We start from the raw sequence: 16,343 nt of genomic DNA, 5'->3' as shown, positions 1-16,343 counted from the left end.
TAACTGAAAAGGAGGAGTGGAACCACAGAATCCAAGGTCTCTAAGTTAATAAACACGAGAATGGACCTGCGGGAGAGCGAGAGGAGCAGCCGCAGATAAAGATAATTCCAAGAGCCCGGAGGGAGTGTGAGCGTCAGGGAGCGAGGTAAGTGATGTCAGCACAAGGGAAGGAGCTGATTGGTGAGTAGCTGGTGCTGGTGATTTTTTTTTTAAGTCTTAAGTTTATTTCTGTTAAGTTACTTAATAGTCTATTAAGTAGAGGCATGGCAGGGCACCTTGGTCCCATGGAATGCACATCTTGTGCCATGTGGGAACTCCAGGACGCTTCCAGGGTCCTGGACAACCACGTGTGCAGGAAGTGTTGTCAGTTGAAGGAGCTTGAACTCCAGGTTTCGGAACTTGCGCAGCAGCTGGCGTCACTGCGGTGCATCTATGAGGCTGACAGCTACGTGGATAGCATGCATCAGGAGGTGGTCACCCTGCAGCATAAGAGTGTGCAGGCAGAGAGGGAATGAGTGACCGCCAGACAGACAAGGAGGACCAGGCAGGTAGTGCAGGAGTCCCCCGACTGCATCTCGCTCTCTAACGAGGACTGAATACTGGTGAGGGCAATGGTTCCTCTGGGGAATACAGCCAGAGCCAAGTCCGTGGCACCACAGGTGGCTCAGCTGTACGGGGGGAGGAGGAAGATCGTGAAAGCAATAGTGATAGGTGATTCAAAAGTTAGGGGAACAGACCGGCATTACTGTGGCCACAGACGTGATTCCAGGATGGTATGTTGCCTCCCTGGTGCCAGGGTCAAAGATGTCACTTAGCGGCTGCAGAACATTCTGAGGGGGGGAGGGTGAACAGCCAGAGGTGGTGGTCCATATCAGTATCAACAGCATAGGGATGAGGTCCTGCAGGCAGATATTAGGGAGCGAGGAAAGAGATTAAAAAGCAGGACCTCATAGGTAGTAATCTCTGGATTGCTCTCAGTGCCATGAGTTACTGAATGTAGAAATAGGAGGATAGAGCAGATGAATGCATGGCTGGAGAGATGATGCAGGTGGGAGGGCTTTAGATTCCTGGGACATTGGGACCGGTTCTGGGGGAGGTGGGACCTGTACAGGCCGGACGGGTTGCACCTCAAAAGAGCTGGGACCGATGGCCTCGCGGGGGGGTTTGCTAGTGCTGTTGGGGAGGGTTTAAACTAATTTAGCAGGGGGATGGGCACCAGGATGTAGCATTAGAAAAGAGAAACAAAGTGCACAAAGGATTGAGAGAGACAGATAGCACTAGAGTAAGAAATAGTACGGTATTAGGTGGGGTCAGACAATGAGAGAATACAAGTAGGTCTAAGACAGGTTAACAATGCATGTGTGTGAATACACGAGGTGTGGTAAATAAGGTTGGTGAGCTGCAGGCGCAAATAGACACATGGGAATATGATGTCGTGGTGATAACGGAGACCTGGCTCAAAAAAGGGCAGGATTGGGTACTAAATATTCCTGGATATAAGGTGTTCAGGAAAGATAGGGAAGGAAAGAAAGGACAACTTTCTTGTTGGGCCGGAATCGCACTGATCGAGGAAGGAGGCATTGCTGGATATAATTCTGGGAATGAGGTGGGTCAAGTAGAGCAAGTGTCAGTAGGAAACATTAAGGGAACAGTGATCACAGCATCATAAAGGTTTAGATTAGTTATGAAAAATGAAAGGGAGCAATCTAGAGTAAAAATACTTAATTGGAGGAAGGCCAATTTCAGTGGGTTGAGAATGGATCTGGCCCGGGTAAATTGGAATCAAAGATTGGCAGGCAAAACTATAATCGAATAATGGGTTGCCTTTAAAGAGATGGTTCAGGTACAGTCTAGGTACGTTCCCACGAGGGGGAAAGATAGGGCAACCAAAGCCAGAGCTCCCTGGATGACGAAAGAGATAGAGAGTAAGATGAAGCAGAAAAAGGACGCGTATAACAGATGTCAGGTTGAGATTACAAGTGAGAACCAGGCTGAATATAGAGAGTTCAGAGGGAAAGTGAAAAAGGGTATAAGAGGGACAAAGAGAGAGTATGAGAATAGATTCTCAGCTAACAGGAAAGGGAATCCAAAAGTCTTCTATAGGCATATAAACAGTAAATGGGTAGTAATAGGAGGGGTGGTGCCGATTAGGGACCAAAATGGAGATCTATGCATTCAGGCAGAGGGCATGGCTGAGGTACTAAATGAGTACTTTACATCTGTCTTCACCAAGGAAGTAGATGCTGCCAAAGTCATAGTGAAAGAGGAGGTAGTTGAGATACTGGATGGGATAAAAATTGATAGAGAGGTACAAGAAAGGCTGGCTGTACTTAAAGTAGATAAGTCATCATGACCGGATGGGATGCATCCTAATATGCTGAGGGGAGTAAAGGTGGCAATTGCAGAGGTACTGGCCATGATCTTCCAATCCTCCTTGGATACGGGGGTTATGCCAGAGGACTGGAAAATTGCAAATGTTACACCCTTGTTCAAAGAAGGGTGTAAGGATAAACCCAGCAACTACAGACCAGTCAGTTTAACCTCAGCAGTGGAGAAGCTTTTAGAAATAATATTCCGGGACAAAATTAACAGTCACTTGGACAAATGTGGATTAATTAAGGAAAGCCAGCACTGATTTGTTAAAGGCAAATCGTGTTTAACTAACTTGATTGAGTTCTTTGATAAGGTAAGAGAGAGGGTTGATGAGGGCAATGCGGTTGTTGTGGTGTACCTGGACTTCCAAAAGGCGTTCAATAAATTGCCACATAATAGGCTTGCCAGCAAAGTTGAAGTCCATGGAATAAAAGGGACAGTGGCAGCATGGATATGAAATTGGCTAAGTGACAGGAAACAGAGAGTAGTGGTGAATGGTTGTTTTTCAGATTGGAGGAAGGTACACAGTGGTGTTCTCCAGGGGTCGTTACTAGGACCACTGCTTTTCTTGATATACATTAATGACTTGGACTTGGGTGTACAGGGTACAATTTTAAAATTTGCAGATGGCACAAAACTTGGAAGTATAGTGAACAGTGAGGAGGATAGTGATAGACTTCAAGAAGACATAGACAGGTTGGCTGAATGGGCGGACACGTGGCAGATGAAATTTAACGCAGAAAAGTGCAAAGTGATACATTTTGGAAATACGAGGAGAGGCAATATAAACTAAAGGATACAATTCTAAAGGGGTTGCATGAACAGAGAGACCTGGGGGTATATGTGCACAAATCGTTGAAGGTGGCAGGGCAAGTTGAGGAAGCTGTTAAAAAAGCATACAGGATCTTGGGCTTTATAAATAGAGGCAGAGTGCAAAAGCAAGGAAGTTATGATGAACCTTTATAAAACACTGTTCCGGCCTCAACTGGAGTATTGTGTCTAATTCTGGGCATCACACTTTAGGAAAGATGTGAGGGCCTTAGAGAGGTTCCAGGGATGAGGGAATTCAGTTATGTGGATAGACTGGAGAAGCTGGAGTTGTTCTCCTTAGAGCAGAGAAGGTTGAGAGGAGATTTGATAGAGGTGTTCAAAATCATGAGGAGTCTAAACAGAGTAGGTAGAGAGAAACTATTTCCATTGGTGGAAGGGTTGAGAACCAGAGGACACAGATTTAAGGTGATTGGCAGAAGAACCAAAGGCGACATGGGGAAAAACTTTTTACACAGCGAGTGGTTAGGATCTGGAATGCACTGCCTGAAAGGGTGGTGGAGGCAGATTCAATCGTGGCTTTCAAAAGGGAATTGGATAAGTCCCTGAAGGAAAAAAATGTGTAGGGCTATGGGGAAAGGGCAGGGGAGTGGGACTAGCTGAAGTGCTCTTGCAGAGAGCTGGCATGGGCTCGACGGGCTGAATGGCCTCTTTCTGTGCTGTAACTATTCTATGATTCTCCATTTTAAAATGGAGATAGAACAAGTCCAGGGGACAATAGACCTATTAGCTTAACATCTGTACTAGGAAAGGTAATGAAAAGCTTAATAAAAGATGTAATAGAAAAGCACCTAGAAAATTGTGGGAGAAAACGTATTAAACATTAAGGCATGCTGGGATACTTGACCACTTTACTAATTGAACAAAGGACACTAAACTAGTTAAAACTAAAAGAACTGCTGACTGCCATAATGAAGTCAAGCTGACCTTTTGGCTTAGGACATCTGGTGATAAAATGTGAACATGTTAATCTGTTTCTTAAGAACAATGGAACCTATGAAACCTTATGTTGAAATGTAATGTAAGCTAATCACCTGAAGTTGTTTACCTTGCTGTATAACTATGAGCGCTGTACATTCATAATTTAGAGTGCTGGTGGGCAGTAGGGACTGCTGCAGACTCTCTGTGATATCACGTAATAAATTCCTAAAGCGAACCTCGAAGTCTCCGTCTGATAATTAATTTCCTCGACAGAATTTGGCTTAGTCAGGCAGGATCCCTAACAACGGGATCTAAAAGAACTAAGAAGGTCTAAGTTGGGTATAGCGTCGACCTTGTATATCACTTGGCCCGCTTAGGCTCCAATTAGACAAAGGAAATTTAAAAAGGGACTCTCCTAAAAATAAAAGGAAAGTGCCCGGTACCTCCCAGCTGAAAGGGGGAGAGCACCTAGCGCGTCCCAGCTGAAAGGGGGACGGCGCGCGGTTGCCTAGTTATCCGGCCGGTGACTCATGCTGAGCCAAGAAGCCCGTCAGGCTGAGGCAAGACTGCTGAGAAGAGAGAAAAGACTATGGCACCGAATTAAGTAGCTACAAAGAAAATAAAGGGTTGACTTCGAGACTCGCAGACAGAAAAACCGGTGAGCGCTCATTGTATTTTGTGTATATAAAATAACCCGCGGTTGTATGACCAGTAAGTTTAAAACTAAGTTACAGGAGTAAGGAGAAGATGGGAAATAACGGCAGTCGAGCGGATTCGTCCGAGCCTGCCAAGAAAGGAGCCCGAGGCAAGGTAGAACAGGAGGCTGCAAATGGTCAAATCAAGATATGTAAAAGAACAAATGACAGAATAAAAAAGCTCGTGCAACATCGAAAAAAGGTAGGAGATCCCATCGTTCCACCGGGATCGCCAGCCGATACTGTAATAAAAGAAACAGGAGACGATCGGTATGCGGTAACTTTTAGTAGTGATCTGTATGGATGGTCGGGTGGAGATTGGCCTTATGGGGGAAGTTTTAAAATACCTTTAATAAAAGAATGGGAAGAAATTACTAGAAATGAAGGAGAGGATCCTGAGTGGGACACCCCCTATATGTTATGGTGCTTTGCTAGGTGGATGGAAGTAGCAAAAAGACACCAACCCCCAAAGAAGAAGGGGAAACAGGAAGAGGCAGAGGCTAGTCAGAAAAAGGAAGAGGTGCTGCCTAAGGCTCCTGTTGTGGGAATGTATCCCCGAACCCCAGCGGGAGATCCGGTTGAGATGGGGGAAGAGTTAAATAATTTACTAATGATAGCGGCTGCTCTAAGACAGCAACTGGCACGATTTCCGGCGCCGCCTCCATATAATCCACCCCCACCCGCAGATGAACCCGTAATTGAACCTCCTCCTCCAGCAGAGGCACTCGGAGCAGGAGCTGCTGCACTGCCTGGTAGTAATGTACAGGACCTACCCTCACGTGATGGACCTACAACTAGGTCACAAACACAACCTGACACTACTACCCATCAACTTCCTCGAGTCATGATAGGAGAGGTGGCAGTGTTAAAACCATGGTCCCCAGCGGAAGCTAGAGCTATGATAGCCGAGGCACCAGACCCCTTAAAGAAGCCCACTGCCCTTCATAATTGGCTAGAACAAATATGTACCATTTACAGCCCTCTTCCTGGGGATGTGCTAATGCTGCTAAAATGTGCGTATGGGTCCTCATGGTTGACCCTAAGGGACGGATTTGCTGTTCCCCCGGGAGAAAATGGAGATTGGCGACAAGATGATGTACAACTGGACCAGGGAAATGAGTCTTTTGCTCACTGGTTAGAACATAGAGGTAAAGAGGCTATAATGAGAGGAGCCAAGAAGCATAGTGACATAGGAGAAGTTACTTGATGTCTGCAAAGAAAGGAGGAGACAATTCCTGATTTTGTAGCTCGATTTAAAAGCAAGTGGGAGGAACATGCGGGAGTTCCGTTAGCAGACAATGGACCTTTGGCAGTACAAACACTGCTAAACTGCATGTTACCCTTTCAAGCTCAAGCCTTTAAAATGATTAATCTAAATTGGCAGACTCAGCCCTGGGCGGACGTAGTTACTGCTCTGGTAAATATGGATAGGGAAGGACTCTTTACTCAGTCGAAAGAGCAAAAGCCAAAAACAGCGGGACAATATTTCCAACAGAATAGAAGAGGATTTGCAGGAAGAGGAGGTTATGGTAGAGGCAGAGGAAGGGGAAGAGGACAATGACAAATGAGAGATAGATCACAGGATGAATGTAGGAACTGTGGGAAAAGAGGACATTGGGCTAGAGATTGCAGATGCCCCCCAAGGCCACAGCAGGGATACGCCCAACAAGGATGGTATCCAGCTCCAGGGGCAGAAGGAACTTCCTTTTCTTTCAGTAACCCTAATCCACCTGCACAGGGGTGCCACGGAGAAGCGGTGGTACAGGCGGCTGTGATGAGATTGTCCAAATCCATGAGAGAACAGCCTATGGCTACAGTTAAAATAGGAAATAGCCATTTGGACCTTCTGGTCGATACCGGTGCAACAATGTCCTCTGTACCCCCCTCCGTGGGTATACCCGCCAGTCAATTTAACGCTGTAAGCATGGGAGTAGCCGGTATCCCTATGTTAGAACCCCTCTCCAAACCTACCGAAATTCAAGTGCACGGGCAATCCGTCACAGACACCCTCATAATTTCTCAGACCGCCCCTCTCCCTATGTTGGGAAGACAGGCTTTATGTAAATTGGGAGCAGTTATATACTGCACTCGAGACGGCATGTTCATGGAACTGCCTCAAATACAAACTCATCAGCTAATGAATTTAATGATAGAGGAAAAGCAAGTAGAAGGAGCCCCCATTTTGTACTGCTGGCAGCTGAATAGCAATCCTTATGGCCAATTGGTAAAAAATGTATTCCAAGCCTTGCAGGAATTGGAAGATCCTCAGGGGCAGTATTTACAATATCTAATTGAAACCAGTAGAGAAAAGAAACGGACCCATTGTACGGCATGGTACACGCATAAAGAAACACCCAATTATCAAGAATTGGTTTGCTCATACCTAAACCAGCCAGAATTGCTGCAGATTTCACCTTATTTATTCTTTGGAGATAAAGGCCTGGGAATGTTGGTTCACCTTACACATGAACAAAAAGAAAGATTTAGGATGCATCACACATCCGAACCCCACCTGACTATAGCAGTCAGAGCCCCGGCTAAGGCGAAGGAAGTGGGGGAGATGATAAAAAGAATACAACACCACAAGCCAGTCTATTCCATCATATTGCCAATTCAAGCTGGAAAGGTGGAGATAGAATTCTTTAATGAAACAGAGGGAAAAATTCGCTGGTTAAGAAAAGAATGGGATACTATTTTTGAAAGACAGCAGCCCCCTAAGGAAAATCCGCAATTATTACCATGGGCATTGACTAAAGTACCTTCTGAATTATGGGCAAAGCACAAGAATCATGTGGGAAAGGTGCATTTGGCACCTGAACATAGGGTCCAGCTACAGAAGAATGCTGTTTTGCCCTGTCTAAAGCAGTACCGCCTGGCCCCAGAGGCCGAGGAAGGAATAGCAGCGGTAATACATTCTTTACTGCAGCAAGGGGTTTTAGTCAAAACACAGAGCCCCTGCAATACTCCTATTTTGCCCATCCCGAAAGTAGGAAGACCAAATGACTGGCGTTTTGTGCAAGATCTCCGGGTGATCAATAAAATAGTCATTCCCATTGCTCCCTTGGTGCCAGATACCAACATCATCCTCTCCTCTATACCAGCTGATGCAACTACCTTTTCGGTTATCGATTTGTGTTCTGCTTTCTTCTCCATACCACTGCATAAGGACAGTCAATATCTGTTTGCCTTTACTTATAAAAATCAGCAATATACCTGGACCAGGTTGCCCCAGGGGTATACTGAAAGTCCTGCGGTGTATGCGGCAGTGGTTAAAAATGACTTGGAGGAATGTCAGTTATCGGATCAGTCCACCTTAATCCAGTACGCAGATGACCTTTTGGTTGCCTCCCGAACGGGGCCAGACTGCCAAGAAGATACTATAAAATTGCTCCAGCATCTGGCTAGCAGGGGACACAGGGTGTCCTCCGAGAAGTTGCAGTTTTGCCAAACATCCGTCCAGTATTTGGGTTTTCAGTTGGAGTATGGACAGCGAAGATTGGGACTGGAAAGAATAAGAGCAGTGGATAAAGTGCTGATCCCGCGAACAAAGAAGGACATTTTGTCATTTCTGGGAATGGTGGGTTATTGTAGACAATGGATATATGACTACAGAGAAATGGATGCGGTCTTACGATCAGCTACGCTGCAGACAGAGCCCCCCATAGTCGAATGGACGCCAGAACGAGATAAGGCATTCAGTGATCTTAAAAAAGCTATGGTCAGTGCTCCCGCGTTAGGACTACCTAAGTATAATAAGCCTTTTCAGTTATACGTCAATGAAAGAGAAGGCTTTGCAACAGGAGTACTGGCACAAGAACATGGGGGAGGAAAAAGGCCTGTAGCCTTACCAGCCGTAGTGAGAGGCATGCCAGCCTGCTTACGAGCCGTTGCTGCAACCGCCACAATAGTGGAAAAATCCATCCCTATTGTGCTTGATCACCCTTGTGTGGTAATTGTTCCCCACGCAGTGCTGCTATTATTAAATTCGGCAGCTACTCAGCAGTTTACGGCGGCAAGAAGGACTGGGTATGAGATAATCCTCTTGTCACACTCTAATTATACCTACCAGCGATCACCAGCTGTCAACCCGGCGACCTTTGTGCCAATACCAACAGAATATCCAGGTGAACCAGAACATGACTGCTTGTTAACTGTTGAAGCCACCACTACACCCAGGCCAGATTTGCTAAGTGATCCTATTGATAATCCTGACTTGATCCTCTTCACGGATGGTTCTTCGCATCGACCTAGTGATGATCAACTATTAGCAGGTTATGCGGTGGTGACTCCTCATGAATTATTGGAAGCTTATGCGTTGCCACCTGGCACATCTGCACAAGCAGCTGAACTATATGCATTAACCAGAGCCTGTATTTTGGCTAAAGATCAAAGCGTCAATATCTATACTGACTCCCGTTATGCATTTGGGGTAGTGCATGATTTTGGACAATTATGGAAAAACAGAGGTTTTATTACATCCTCAGGGAAATCTATTAAGCATGCGCAAATGGTGTTAAATTTGTTGGAGGCTATTCAGTTGCCAAGTAAAATTGCAGTACTAAAATGTGAGGCCCACACCATGGCAGGTGATGAAGTCTCGTGTGGAAATAGGTTTGCTGATAGTGCGGCTAAAGAGGTCGCACTGAGGCAGGCCCCACAGCTTCAAGCCGCCAAAAATACCATTAGTAACTTTCCTCCAGAACTTCCTAGTAGCATTGATGCTGATCTACTATGACAGGCCCAAAGTCAGGCAACAGTCCAAGAAAAACGTACTTGGAGTAAGGCAGGTTGCTATCAAGATCATGATATATGGATGCATCCTGATGGCCGAGTGGTTTGCCCACGAAGCTTGTTTTTGCCCCTGTCTCGCCTGGCACATGGACAGGCTCACATGGGCAAAGGAGGGATGGCACATGCATTGTCCCAACAATGGTATGCGCCAGGAATAACGGTAACAATTGAAAAAGTTGCCAGAACGTGTTTAGTATGTCAGCAGAACAATAGAGGGAAATCGCCCGCAAATTTTGATCACCTACCCCAACCAGAGCTGCCCTTTGAGAATCTACAGATAGATTTTGTACATATGCCCGCAGTAAAAGGATTTAAGTACATACTGGTAATAGTAGATATGTTCTCCAGATGGGTAGAGGCATACCCCACTAGGAGGGATGATGCCAGAACAGTAGTAAGCATTCTGCTAAAAGAAATAATACCTAGATTTGGAATACCTATGGGAATAAACAGTGACAGAGGAACTCATTTCACCAGCAAACTGATAAAAAACTTAACTGAAGCCCTTGGATTTCAATGGAAATTGCACATACCTTACCAGCCACAATCCTCAGGAATGGTGGAAAGAGTGAATGGGGAAATCAAGGCCGCCCTAACCAAAGTATGCCAGCAAAATGGGTTGCAATGGTCGGATGCCAGGCCAGTAGTAATGTATGCCCTGAGAAATCAGAAAAATAGAAACACAGGTCTGACACCACATGAGATCTTGATGGGCCGGCCTATGACAACAGGCACACGCCCACCCATGACTCCAGAGAAGGTGGCATTAATTTGGAATGATGAAAAATCATTAAAATATGCTCAGGCCATGTGTGAAACAGCAGGAAGAATACATGAGAAAGTGAGACAGGCCCAGACGCGCCCCACAGAAGGAAACATGCACCCCTTTAAACCCGGAGATCAAGTTTATGTGAAAGCGCTAAATAAAGAATCTTTTTCTCCTAGGTGGCAAGGACCATATTTGGTGCTGCTTACAACTCGAACAGCTCTCAAATTGAAAGAAAAACCTGATTGGGTACACGCTACAAGGTGCAAGTTGCATCATCCGGAGGAAACACCGGAGGTGGAGTATAAACATACTGCACCAGACACCACTTCAGAAACGGGAAAAGATCCGTGCCCACCATAATTTGGCACTCCATTGAAGGACTGATTACTTTCGGATTGCTATATATGTTTATATTTAATGCTGTATAACAATAATTAGGATAATTTAAAGATTTCTAGGATAAATCAGGAAATATGTTAAACCAGATAATAATAATCGGCCTATGTGTAATAAGGGCAGCCGCCTGGACCATCCTGCCTACTGAAAAAACAAAATGGGCAGGCCAGTTAGGATGGAAGGCGAGAGACAGTAACCAATCGCAGGGAACTTACACTTGTAACAATGGCACCATTTGTGTAATTGCTAATTGGACGATTAATTGCGAAGCCTGTGGGATGTTCGAAATGAAATCTGGGATGGATAAAATAGTATTTAGCCAAGGATCTAATATAACTCTAAGTATAAAATGGGAAAAAGGAGTGAACATAAGTTGTAGAATAGAGAATGACACTGACATACTAAACAATTATACTAAATTATGGAAATGGTATAAAAATGACACAAGAACCGGAGACATGGAACAACCGATATATTTGAAAGACGGTCAGGCGTACGGATGCATAAATGCAACTCTTATAGAAGGAAGATCTCACTGGTATGGGGAAACATTCTTTGCAAAGAAAACAAAACAGATAGAAAGTCCTATGGACCATTTGCAAAGATTGCATTCTACCTGTACCCCGGTCTTGATCTCCCCATATACTCTAAATTTGACAGTACAGGTACAATATGAGGATAAAAAAGATACTGGATGTAATATTACTAATATACAAGCCAAATTGAATAAGAGAGTTAGGATCGGGAGAAGGAGAAGGGACTTAGCAACGGTCTTGGGAGGAGTAGGAACTGGTATGGGAGCCCTTAATGCAATAGATATTGAAACATTGCAGAATAAAATACAGCAAGTAGGAGGGCTGACAGGAGATGCTATAAAATTAAGAAATGCTTGGGACAATGGACTGACAGCAGCGATGTTAACACAGTGGATATCAGATACAATGAGTTGGAAGCAAGTAAATAAGGTAGAAAAGGAACAAGAGAATGTTGCAAAGGGACAAGAGAAAGTCAATAATCATACTCAATGTATGTTTAAATAAATTACCAAGCAGTCACTGAGGGCTGAGCTAGAGCGAATCGCTATGTCAGGACATGCTCCTAGTTGGATGAGAATTTTCGGATTTGAAGGAAATAATCTAGAAGTAAAACCTGATCGAAGATATACTAAATGTGACCTTAAGGGATGTAATTTTACAATGAAAGTGGTAAATGTGACAAAAGCCAAAACCTGGTGTCAGTTCTTGGTATTGCCCCAACTGTTTGGAGAAAACTTTTGGTATCCCGAATTTCATGGTAAATGGATAGATCAGGGGAATAAGACCCACGATGCCTTGGATTGCCAAGATTGGCCGTTTGGAAAAGTATGCCCATTGCATACCCCTATATATGAACTTTGCTCATTGCAACATAGTAGAGGTACATGTATTTGGAATTTGAAACCTTGTAATGATACTACCTTGCATGAGATAGGCCAGAACTATCTGTGTATTAGCAGTGCCTGGCCTATATATGTAGACGGGATTTTGAAAAGGCCCCCTTTAAACACTTGCATAAAAGATGTTTATACTGTGTTTGACCCACATACCAACAAGACATATCAGTTGGGAAAATGGGCTACGGTAATGCAAAGAAGAACTGTATTGGGGATAGAAAATGCCCCCCCTACAGTTAATTTGGCTAATCTGACGAAATTTTTGAAAAACAATGAAAAGATAGCAGAAGCCTTAGCGAAAAGAGGAAGAGATCTGCACCATTTAAAAACAGTGATGGATTATGATGAGCAAGGTTTGATTCAAATAGCTACGCAAATAACAGATTTGACGGTACACCACTGGTGGGATGTGTTTAAAGGATGGTCACCTAAAGCATCCGCAGTGCTGGAATTGTTTGTTCACCCGATGGTTATATTTTGTGTAGTGACAGGAGTTTTATTTATATTAATTTGTATAATGTGGATAAGAGTGAGATATCTGCTAGCGCAAACAGTAGAATCAGTAGCATCTGTAACAAGAGCTACGAAAGTACTAGAGAGAAAGGAAAGAAAAAGAGCAAACCAGGATGACTATGATGAAGAAGATTGTCTAAAAATGCGTCCTTTCCCAAAGGGATATTATCCTCCCTATGAAAACGAACTGAATACAATGCCGTAAAGCAGTGTTGATCAGTAAAGATCAACAAGGAGGGAATTGTGGGAGAAAACGTATTAAACATTAAGGCATGCTGGGATACTTGACCACTTTACTAATTGAACAAAGGACACTAAACTAGTTAAAACTAAAAGAACTGCTGACTGCCATAATGAAGTCAAGCTGACCTTTTGGCTTAGGACATCTGGTGATAAAATGTGAACATGTTAATCTGTTTCTTGAGAACAATGGAACCTATGAAACCTTATGTTGAAATGTAATGTAAGCTAATCACCTGAAGTTGTTTACCTTGCTGTATAACTATGAGCGCTGTACATTCGTAATTTAGAGTGCTGGTGGGCAGTAGGGACTGCTGCAGACTCTCCATGATATCACGTAATAAATTCCTAAAGCGAACCTCGAAGTCTCCATCTGATAATTAATTTCCTCGACAAAAATATAATAAAGAATAGTCAGCATGGATTCAAAATGAGGCCATGCTTAACCACCCTTATTGAATTTTTTGAAGAAACAGAATGGGTAGATAAGGGTATTGCAGCAATATATTTGGATTACCAAAAGGCCTTTGATAAGTTACTGCATAATAAACTCATGACTAAGGTCAGAGCATTTGGAGTCAGTAGAAAAGTAGTAGAATGGATAGCAAGCTGGCTGCAAACCAGAAAGAGTAGGGGTTAAAGGTGGTTACTCAGATTCGCAAAAGGTGGGAAGTGGTGTTCCACAAGGACCAGTACTGGGACCACTGTTGTTCACCTTTTACATAAACAATTTGGACTCGGGAATCGGAAGTACAATTTCAAAATTTGCGGATGACACCAAATTGGGGGGTTTGGGGGGTGTAGTTAATACAGAGAAGGATTGCAACAAAATACAGGAAGACATTAATAAACTTGCAGAATGGGCATGTAATTGGTAAATTAACTTCAATATACAGGAGACTTTGGTTTATCCGGAGGTTGTATGTCTGGAAACCTCGATCTACCGGCAGAAATCAGGAGCCGTTCTGTTAGGTTGTTTTTCCTTCTCGTGGCTTTTTTTTCCAACAGTCAGGCTTTGGAAAGTCTCTGAAGCTGTTGCTAAGCTACAGAGACGCTTCCAAGGTACAGCCGACTGTTTGAAGCTGTTGCTAAGCAACAGTGTTTGTTGTCAGATACGAGATGAAAATCTCCGTATGTTTCAACATTAACTTTGTATGTCCGGCAGTTTTGATAGATCGGCAACAGCTCGGTCCCGTTGGTGCTGGATATCACAAAGTTTCCTGTAGATAAGTATGATGTAGTACATTTTGGTAGGAAGAATAAGGAGGACACATCCTCTTTGGAAAATAAAGCCTCAATCTGCAGGTCCGTGGCGAGCGATGTCGGTGGTGGGTCCTGGCTCTGCTGCTGTCTCCATCCCAACCTCTGAAATTAATTTCCCATGATTGGGCTTGTTAAGCCCGCCAGCGCGTTTCCCGGCCAATTAGAGGAAGCGGATCTGGTGACGTCATTTGATGACGCGTCATCAGCCTGTTTCTTTAAAGGGACCATGGCCAACTTTATTTTAACATTTGTGCTGTCAGTGTTCTACAGCATTGAGGTGCTGCAAACACAAGCACTGCACAGAGGTGCAGGGCTGCATCCAGGCTCTCCCATGATTCCTACCATATGCTTTTGGAGGGAGTCACAGCACGCAGGGAGGTCCTCTTCCCTTCCCATGGGCAGAAGAAACTGCCCCAGGAGATCAACACATTGCAGAGGAGGGCACAAGCAGGATGTGGTCAGGAGGACCTGTATGCAGTGCCGCAAACATTTCAATGATCTTAGTAAATCACGAAACGTTAGTACAAAGCCACGCTCAATCTCATCCTGTTGTGCCTCTCATCACATCCCCATTACGCTGCCTTCCCTACCCTACTCCTGCACATCCTTACTCACAACAACTTACCTTGCACCTCCACCCATCCCTATCTATATTATCACATTCCCATTTCACTAGCCACCCCTCACAGTCACCCTCATCCTCGTGCAATCATACCAAGTAACAACACGCAAGCGTAGGCACTTGGGTGTTTTATGCAATGTTCATGTAAAGTTTCTGTTAATGTGGTGTCAAACATTGAAACCTTTATTTTCAACACTTTGCTTTCTTGGACAGATTTGTGTGCACCTTTGGAAGTGGCTTAGTGAGTTGCAGTGAATGGTGAGACACAACGGTACCCCCCTGCAATGGTGATGTGTGTGAAAGGAATGGCTTGGCATTGTAGGGATGCTTTATGGTGTTAGTGTGGGGTGGTGTTGGGGCTGATCATGGTGGGATTTTGAGGGCCAAGGTGAGAGAGTATAAAGGGCACCCATGCTGATGGAATAGATGGCAGTGAAGTAGAGATGACAGAAGCAATCTGTCAATGGTGAGAGAGGTAATGAGGTCAGACTGGATGGAGACTTGTGTAAAGACTTGCAGCATGGTAAATCTGTTATGGAAATGTAGTGAGAAGAGTTTGTGGCTGAGGGAAGATATCTCTGTAAGGTGGGAGCTTTTACTGTACATTTGAAGCTGTCAACTCAACAACTGATTCAATGGCAACTGACCTCCCGCCTCAGGCTCACAGACATGTTCCACGACTAGCATGGACCCTGTGGGCGAGCTGTCAAATGCAGAAGGTGAGCTGAAATTCATTTTTAAGTGGCTCTAAACAAGCCACCAATTACCTGAATTGGGTCCCCCGCTGTGAACCTGCCATTGCGTGTTGGGTCTGCTCAGTGCTGACAGACCCGACATCGGGGAAAGGCACGTGACAGCGGGTTCACAGCGGGGTCCCGACCCGCTGGGGGAAAAAAAACACTTTCCCACCCGACCCGCTACTGAACGTGCCTGTTGACCCCCTGGAAAATCCAACCCTTAAAGTGTCTAAATGGTGTAGTGGAACAGCGGGATGTGGTGGGGATACAGATACATAAATCACTAAACGTAGTGATACAGGTTTATAAGGCCATAGGGGTTCATTTCTCGAGGGATGGAATTGAAAAACAGAGAAGTTATGTTAAACTTGTATAGAACCTTGTTTAGACCACCCTTGGAATACTGTGAATAGTTCTGGCTTCCATATTATAAAAAGGATATAGAGGCACTGGAGAAGATGCAGAAAAGATTTACTAGAATGATACCAGAACTAAGAGGTTATACCTATCAGAAAAGATTGAACAGGCTGGGGCTCTTACCTCCAGAAAAGATACTGGGGATGTGGCCTGATAAAGGTCTTTAAGATTATGAAAGGAAAATAGGGTAGATGTAGAGAAGCTGTTTCCACTTGTGCATGAGACCAGAACTAGGGCCCATAAATATAAGATAGTCACTAACAAATCCAATAGGGAATTCAGGAGAAACTTCTTTACCCAGAGACTGGTTAGAATGTGAAACTCGCTACCACAAGGAGTAGTTGAG

The 16,343-nt window shown here is 44.4% G+C and overlaps 3 protein-coding genes across 26 annotated transcripts in view; 2 read left to right on the top strand and 1 right to left on the bottom strand.

The window, feature by feature from the left end:
• mypn (myopalladin) overlaps window positions 1–16,343 on the bottom strand; it is an 828,299-nt gene that overhangs the window by 232,635 nt on the left and 579,321 nt on the right. The window lies entirely within an intron of this gene.
• LOC147113701 (uncharacterized) lies at window positions 4,840–6,024 on the top strand. The gene has a single exon (XM_085996092.1). It carries the CDS (start codon window positions 4,870–4,872, stop codon window positions 6,022–6,024), a length of 1,155 nt encoding a protein of 384 aa, XP_085852218.1. The 5' UTR covers window positions 4,840–4,869.
• Window positions 10,565–13,301, top strand: LOC147113700 (uncharacterized). The gene has a single exon (XM_085995021.1). It carries the CDS (start codon window positions 11,856–11,858, stop codon window positions 12,921–12,923), a length of 1,068 nt encoding a protein of 355 aa, XP_085851147.1. The 5' UTR covers window positions 10,565–11,855; the 3' UTR covers window positions 12,924–13,301.

Source organism: Somniosus microcephalus, chromosome 8, assembly GCF_052327205.1.
Source record: "Somniosus microcephalus isolate GS21.2 chromosome 8, FLI_Smic_1.0, whole genome shotgun sequence".
Taxonomy (NCBI): domain Eukaryota; kingdom Metazoa; phylum Chordata; class Chondrichthyes; order Squaliformes; family Somniosidae; genus Somniosus; species Somniosus microcephalus.
Note: the sequence above shows the minus strand (reverse complement) of the source record. Positions and strands in the feature narration are given on the sequence as shown.

Bases quoted from the DNA above. Each gene is read 5' to 3' on its own strand.
- LOC147113700 (XM_085995021.1), top strand. From the start codon at position 11,856: ATGTCAGGACATGCTCCTAGTTGGATGAGAATTTTCGGATTTGAAGGA.
- LOC147113701 (XM_085996092.1), top strand. From the start codon at position 4,870: ATGGGAAATAACGGCAGTCGAGCGGATTCGTCCGAGCCTGCCAAGAAA.